Raw genomic sequence first — 7,761 nt, 5'->3', positions numbered from 1 at the left:
AGTTTGGGTATTTTATGAATGTGGCAGATTTAGGGGTTTTATTGTGCTGCATAGCTAAATTGTTCTACTGACATGTCAAGAACAGAAGTTAATCTTCCAATTAGCTGAGTAGCAAAGTTAGCAATTCAGTTGTTCAATTCACATCCTAATTAAACTAATTTGAAGAAATATTTTAAGTATGCTAAGCAGCATTTTTGCTACATAGCATAATTGATAGTAAAATAAATGTTTCTACTTGACAGTATTTGAAAAAATTAGGTAAAATCTCTAAAAATGTAATTATTTCAAGTTTTTTTTTCTTTTGTAACTTTCCTTGTTGAGTTTTACTGTTTTCTTTTTGCTTGAGGACAGTTGTTTGCTACTGCGAAAATATTTTTTTTATTAGCTTAAATACCACTCTTTCCTTCCTGCTGAAAAATTTTTCAACTTCGCACATGAAAGAGAAAAGTTTATAGATACAAACTTGTTAAAATGTGATCATAAAACAGAGACTGGGCCAGATAAACACCATAAAACTGACCCAGATGGAGGCGTGAAGCATAAAACATGTTTTAGATTTGCTTTCCTCTCTGTGTAATCAAAAGTCTCCTGAAGTTATTTTTGTATCTGGAGGGATAAAAACATGAATGATAAAGTTTATTTCTGTCTCTGCTGGGTTTTGCAACAGCAGAGTTCAAAGGTTGTACACATGAAAACATTTGTTTGCAGAACTTTGTAGAAAGATTTTGTTCTGACAAAATCAGTTCTGGCAGCTTTTTAACATCTAGAAACTCAAATTTGTACCAATTCTTTTTTTCCAAAGCAGCTGAAACTCAATCTGATTGGATGGTGGATGGAGAGAGTATGGGACAATTACCATTAAGTCTTGGCATAGATTTTCAGGTGGAATTAGGTTTGGGCTTTAACTAGGCCATTTTAGAACATTCTGTTCTCATTAAAATCAATCTGCATCTACAATCAGAATGGTTCAAATGGAAGCGGATTAATGCAGATGCATTATGTCCTCCGTTAAAGGTGAGATTTCTATTGAGAAGTGGAAATTTTCTAAAATAGCAAATATTATGTTCCTGTATGGGTGAGAGGTGAAGCACTGCAAAAACACTCAGTCTCAGTTTCTACTGCAAACATCTCAGTGCACCTGAAATGAGACAAAACTCACTTAAAAGTAACTTTTCAGCAAGATAAAGGGGATTGATTTAAGTCACTAATTCCTTAATATACATTTTTAAAAAGTTCTGATTCCACTGGCAGATTAACAAACGTTTTTTAACTACCATAAATCCTGTTTTGATGATTATTTGTTGTACTTTTTAACGTATTCATTTATTTTTCTTCCTTTTTGACCATATTGTTTCTTAATTAACTGATATTCTAAATATAATTGTTTGCTTTTATTTTCTTTATTTATTTATTAGATTTAAAACAGACCTGCTGTTAGCAGAAGGCGCCACATGAGGGCGCTGTCGGACTTCACTGCTCTGACGTCTGGGTCCTCTGGTCCCGGGGCCCAGCGAGGGCCATTTGTCGGTGACGCGCTTTAAATGCAGAAGGTGAACCGGAACCAGCAGAACCACAGAGTTCCGCCTCTTCGAGACTTTATGCACATTCAGCTGAACTTCTCTGCGATTTAATAAACTCTCCCGTCTCGGCTCGGTTCCGTTCGGCTCGGTTCGGTCTGCAGGTCTGAGGCGCCGGTGAACAGAAGAGCGACCTGGACCGAACCGCGCGTAAAGGTGAGGACCGGGATTCAGGAGCGGCTTTTCCTCACCTGTCAGCCTGTGGTTCGGTTCGGTTCGGACGTGTTTCCCGCTCAGGATGACAGCAGCCAGGTGAACTGCAGGTGGATGAGATGCGACCATGATCTTTGCGCAGCGCCTCGCTCTGCTGCTGCTCGGCGTCTCCCTCATCCACACGGTCAGTCCAAACTCAGCCTGCACGTCTGATGCTGCATGACGTCTGTTTGTAGATACAACTGAAACTTTTTCATTCCATCAGTTTCTACAACTTTTTTCATTTTATTTCATTAATACATCAGAAAACCACTAAATCTTACCAGGTATTTTCTAAGTACACTTGAAATAAGAAACTTTTCAGCAAGACACACGATCTTGTTTTAGGTCAATAAATCCTTAATATTGATGAAAAGTTTTACTTCCACTGATATAACGTCGGAAAAAATCAATTAAATAATCTGCTAATGGTACAAGTATTTCCATCAATATTATTGACTCAAAACGAGCTCATATCTTCCTGAGAAGTTACTTTAAGTTAGTTTTGTCTTATTTCTAGTGTATTATATTTGCACTTAAAACTAGAACCAAGTTACTTGGTGATATTGTGTTTTCTGTCTGAGACACATGGTTTATTTGGGATTTCTCCACGGTTTCAGTGTAAATTGTGAATCTTCTTCCTCTTTTTGAAAAGCTGCCAGTGAAGGCAAAACTTTACTGATAAACCAGCACTTTTTTTGGACACTTTTGGCTCTGCTGCATTTTTCTAAAAAATACGAGCAGATTCACTTTCTGGCTGCTGGAGGAACATTTTAAGATTTCCTTTTGGCTCAAGTCTGGAAACTAAAAGCCTGATTTGTTCCTTCCAGGGTTTGGATAGAACAGTTGACTTTTTAAGTGGCTTTTTGCTTCAGTAGATGCATCCAAGGTGAATGTCAGCCGTCCAGAAATCCACTCAAGACACCGATTATGTGACGGGTCAAGATTTACACCTCAAAAATACAAATTCTAACCAAATACTTTTGTCTTGTTTCCTTAGCACTACTTCCACCAGCAGATTATTCCACTTATGACCTGGGAAAGTGTTTTGTTTTTAGTGAAATAATCTGCCAGCAGAACTAGATCTTATTCATTAAAATTAAGAATTATTGACTTAAAACAAACTCCTACTTCTTGCTGAAAACTGACTTGTTAGTTTTGTCCTGTTTCAAGTGTAAAAATATATTTGCAGTAGAAACTAAATACAAATTCATGGTAATATGTTGTGCTTTTGCAGTGTGAGGAGGTATTTTGCTCATGCTTATAGAGCATTAGCTTATCAAGCTTTTAAAAACCTCACAGCATCACTTTGCAAATCAAATCTAATAATTTTATTGCTGCTGATGCGTCGTCTCTGTGCAGCGATGAAATCTGAAATCTGAGAAGTTTAAACGTCTTAGAAACAGCAAAGAATCGATGTCTGATGAGAGTTACAGTCAGATCGCTCCTATGCTTCCTTCTGATTCGTCTCTCTGCAGAAGAAGAGTCTGCAGACTGGAAATGTCTTCACTTTTTCTGTTTATTATTGATCCAAAAACATTAAACTCCTCAAGAGAGATAAAGTTGCTTTGCAGTTTACAGATAAAAATGTAGGAAGAGAGCTTGTATTATTTGTCAATGTTCATTAAAATAACATTTTTGTTGTTATTCTCTAACATTGCAGCTTTAAAGCCCTTAAAATCCACATGTGCAGCATATTTACCTGCAGAATAATTTAAATATTCCTCGTCATGTAAAGAAGGACACAAAGATCAATGTGGAAAATGTTGATGCTTAAGTTTGAGGAAAATTACCTCAAAACTACGACGGCGTATCAGGGCCACTGCAGATATGAAACAAAGGAAGGAAGAGTAGATTTCTGCCAAAAAACTCAGAAATTTTGAGATTAATCTCAGAAATGTTCTAGAAAAAAAAAAGTATTTTTTCAGCTTGAAAAGCAAAAGATTAGCTAGAAAAAAATCTGAAATTTTGACATTAAACTCATACATTTTTAAGAAAACAAATTTAATTTTCTGAGCCTGAAAGTAAAAAAATATTGCTAGAAAAAAAAATCAAAACTGTTTAGATTAATTTTACAACTTTTATTGAAAACAATAAAAACTAGGAGATTTCTGAGTTTCAAATGTAAAAAAAAATTGACTTTTGAAAATTTTCTGGGTTTCCACCAAATATTTGTATGTTAGTTCTGCCTCATTTCAAGTGGACTAACATATTTACACTAGAATGTGTGCTAAGATTTTGTGTTTTTGCAGTGCGGCAGGAGTATGAGCGGAAAACATGGAAAACGCAGATAGAAAAACTATTTTTTAACACGTGAAGTTGGCAGGTTCGCTCAGAGCGAAAACAGTCCCAGCAGGAAGTGAGAAAAGCAGAAGAAAAATGTGCGTTCTGAGCGGGCCGACAGCGCTGACATCTTGGCAGTATATCTCGGTGTAAACAGACCTCCCAGCACACTTACACACACTCACTCCATCAATGGAGTCAAGTTTGGTGTGTGAACTCGCTCTGTTGGAGAGTTTTTCCCGTCATCCATACTGTGCCGTTTGTGTACCCCGTGTTTGAGAGTGTATCCTTGGTTACCACCAGCCGTACCAGGACACACACAGGTTAAACACGGAGGTGGCAGCCATTTATCTGCTGCCTGAAAAACGGTGAGGTTGCCACCTTTTCATCGTGGCAACACGATGAAAAGGTGATAAAAGCATCTGGAGAATGGATTCTTCAAAGCACGCAAAAATTCAAGACTGTCCAATCCAGTTTTTTATGCAACTGAAGGTATTTTTTATCTAAAGTAGTTGCATATTAGACTTGGTTTAATTTGGAACCAAATATGCAACATGTGTTAAATTTTCAGCTGCTGTGGATCTCTTTCCCGCCGGACTGTGTTCCCCTCCTCGCCTGTGGGGGGCGCTGCACCAACAAGGAAGCAACACGAAACCCTCCAACGAAGACACTAAGTTCTTAAAATGTAAACAAAAATGGAGTAGCGTCAGATTTGAGCGGTTGTAGGATTTCTGTTGTTATTTCTGGCAAGAAAATACAAAGAAAAACTATCCATTTCTCCTTAGCGCTAGGCTGGCGCGGTTGTTTTGGTTGTATTTTCCAGAATGTCCTGCGATTTAGTCCACTTCCTGCTTTTGGAGCAGTCTGCGGTCCGTTTGGTCACGTATCCAGTCAAACCGCACCAGAGTTCACTTCAACCGAACAGAGACCGAGGTTAGTAGGTGAACCACAGGTCACTATTTTGGACGGACTAAAGTGTGGTTATAGCGGACTAAACAGGGCGGGTGGGAAGTGGGAAGACAAGATGGCCGCTGTTAAACTATGTGACATCTGAACTGTTAATAAAACTAAAAAAATGCTTTTTTCATATTGTCCTACATTTTGGGGTCATGGAAGCAGGTAGGCTACACTGCAAAAAACACAAAATATTACCAAGAATTTTTGTTCTACTTTCTCGTGCAAACTTCTCAAAATACAACAAAAATAACAAGTAACTTTTCAATAAGACATGGGAGTTTGTTTTAAGTCAATAATTTCTGAATATTGATGAAAAAGTTCTAGCTATAAGTGAAATAATTGAGAAAAATGTCTTATTCCAATGGCAGATTATTTCACTTATATACAGCTAACATTTTTTCACCAATATTAAGAAATTATTGACTTAAAACAAGCTTCTATATTTTACTGAAGAGTTATTTCTAAGATAGTTTTGTCTTAAGTGTACTAAGATGTTTGTACTAGAAACTAGACCTGAAATGCTTGGTAAGGTTTAGTGTTTTTCCCTCTGCAGCTTCTTAAATAAAACCAGAATGAGCTTCACTGAGGATTTTTAAAGCTCCCGTTCATCTTAACTTTCGTCCCTGAGCTGCAGAAAGCAGCCAGAGGTGAACAGGTTTCACCAACATGAACTTTCCTCCAGAGAGCTGAAGGATGAATTCAACAGACGGCAGATTTGTTAACGTTGGTGTTGATGTCCGTTATGTTTATGTCCTCCTCGCCCTGACAGGTTGATGGGAGGTTTCCTTTCTGCTGGCTGTACTGGGAGATGGAGCGAGCCAGAGGAGAGTGTCAGACACAACTACAGCAGCAGACGCCAGGCGCTGAAGGTAAAACGGCTTCAGCTGAAAAAAAAAACTGTTAAAAACCCTGAAAACATGAACTGAAATCAGTTTTCATGGTTTATATGAGGAGGAGGATGTGCTGAATGTTGTCTCAACACTTAAGATATTAGTGGATTATTAATAACATGGAGACGCATCTTTTATCTCCTATAATTCACACCTTCCCTCACACCTCCCACAGCAGCAGACGGAGAAACGCCTCAGAGATGTTAAACATAAACTTTGTTTTCATTTGTTTCTATTAAACAAACAACAAATGCAATGAGGTGTTAAAAATCCCCACAAAATTTACAGAAAGGGAAGCAAGTAGAACATTAAAACAAACATAAAAGTAACATTTTTATTGTTTAGATGACCGAGATGTTATAGATTTATAAAAGTGGATTTATAAAGTCTGCAGGTGGTTAGTTATGTGTTAAAAAAGGAAATAAAACAAAGAATTCAATCAAGAAGCCTTATATTACACAAATATAAAATATATCCTATAATAGTGTGAGGGTAAAGTAAAGTTAAAACTAGTAAAATGGAACATGTTGACAGTGAAAATATTTGTAATTTGTGAAAAATATAAAAGAAAATGTCACAAAAAATTAGTTTGAAGACATAAAGTTCAAGAAACAGCTTGTTAAAAATGTCTTAAAGCACACAATGATCTGAAGGCGTAAATCTGAAGTCCTTTAGTCCCGTCAGACCGTCAGTTCCTGGAACCACACACAAAGAAAATAAACCTCGTAAAAGCACACGCAGGGTCAGTGCGACCCGATCAGACCGCAGAGTGAAAACCCGCCGGATCCAAACAACCCCGACTCTTTACACCACAGGAAGGTTAGAGAAACTTGAAATCCGAAACTCTTCATGTGTTTTTGCTCAGAGCTCTTCTGGGAAAGTGTCCCCTCTGATTCAGCCTCTTTCTCCAAGGACATTCTTGGAGTTCAGACTTTCCTAATAAACATTTTCCTCTAAACTGTTGAAGGTGAGTAATGTTTTAAAGAAACAGTTGTTGCTGCCGATAAGTCTAGGAATAAAAGTTCATTTATAGACTATATAGGGAATAAAATCATATAATCACAATTGCTGAGCACAGAGGTGGAGGAGTAATGATCGGGGCTTGTTCCACGGTCATTAACTGGACCATGAAGTCAAAGATTTGGCCCAAACTGGGTCAACAGGACAATAAACCCAAACACAGCAGCAAATCTGCAGCAAAATGGCTGCAAAGGAGAATGTGTTGCAATGGCCTAGTCAAAGTCTGGACTTCAAACTAATCAAAATGCAGTGGTGGGATCGTGAGAGAGCTGCAGAAATGAATGAATGAAGCAACATTTTCACAGAGTGGACTAAATGTCTGAACTCTGACCTGAATAAATACTGAAATTTAAGATTTAAAGTTTGATAATCTGTCTTTTTGTGTGAATATGGATTAGATAAACCACAAGCTAAAGGCTCATTCCCCCAGCACTGGTCAAACGTTTCCTAACTGATAATCAAATGTTGCCTCAGCAGATTGAGCAACGCTGCGTTTTTATCAGGCTCTCCTCTCAGAAACGTGTCGAACCCAGAAGGTCAAACTGATACGAAGGATTTCTGTAAAACCTGAGGCCAGATTTTAATTCAGCCAGTATCACACTGTCAAGAGATAATCCACACTGTTCAGATTACATCTGATGGCCGTCTGTTCATCTGGAGTAATCACTGATGAGAACAGAATCTCATTTTTTATTCAACTTTTTTTTAACTTGAAAAACTAAATTATATAAACTAAGCAGTAAATGAGAAACAGAAAAAAAGACAGCAGAGGAAAATAACATGGTTATTACAGGGCTCAGCAATAGGAACCATTTTATTTAAACTTTAATTACATCGTGATG

The 7,761-nt window shown here is 37.5% G+C and overlaps 1 protein-coding gene across 1 annotated transcript in view; it reads left to right on the top strand.

Annotated features, from left to right (window-relative positions):
• Positions 1-1,857: 1,857 nt before the first annotated feature.
• LOC106954877 (vasoactive intestinal polypeptide receptor 2-like) overlaps positions 1,858-7,761 on the top strand; it is a 35,735-nt gene continuing 29,831 nt past the window's right edge. Inside the window, exons 1-3 of the mRNA XM_015044673.1 lie at positions 1,858-1,914; positions 4,356-4,420; positions 5,779-5,878. Coding sequence (XP_014900159.1) covers positions 1,858-1,914; positions 4,356-4,420; positions 5,779-5,878 — 222 coding nt within the window. The remainder of the gene's footprint in view (positions 1,915-4,355; positions 4,421-5,778; positions 5,879-7,761) is intronic.

Source organism: Poecilia latipinna, unplaced genomic scaffold, assembly GCF_001443285.1.
Source record: "Poecilia latipinna isolate Pla-1442-1.1 unplaced genomic scaffold, P_latipinna-1.0 Scaffold685, whole genome shotgun sequence".
NCBI lineage: Eukaryota > Metazoa > Chordata > Actinopteri > Cyprinodontiformes > Poeciliidae > Poecilia > Poecilia latipinna.
This window is presented reverse-complemented; position numbering and strand designations above follow the sequence as displayed.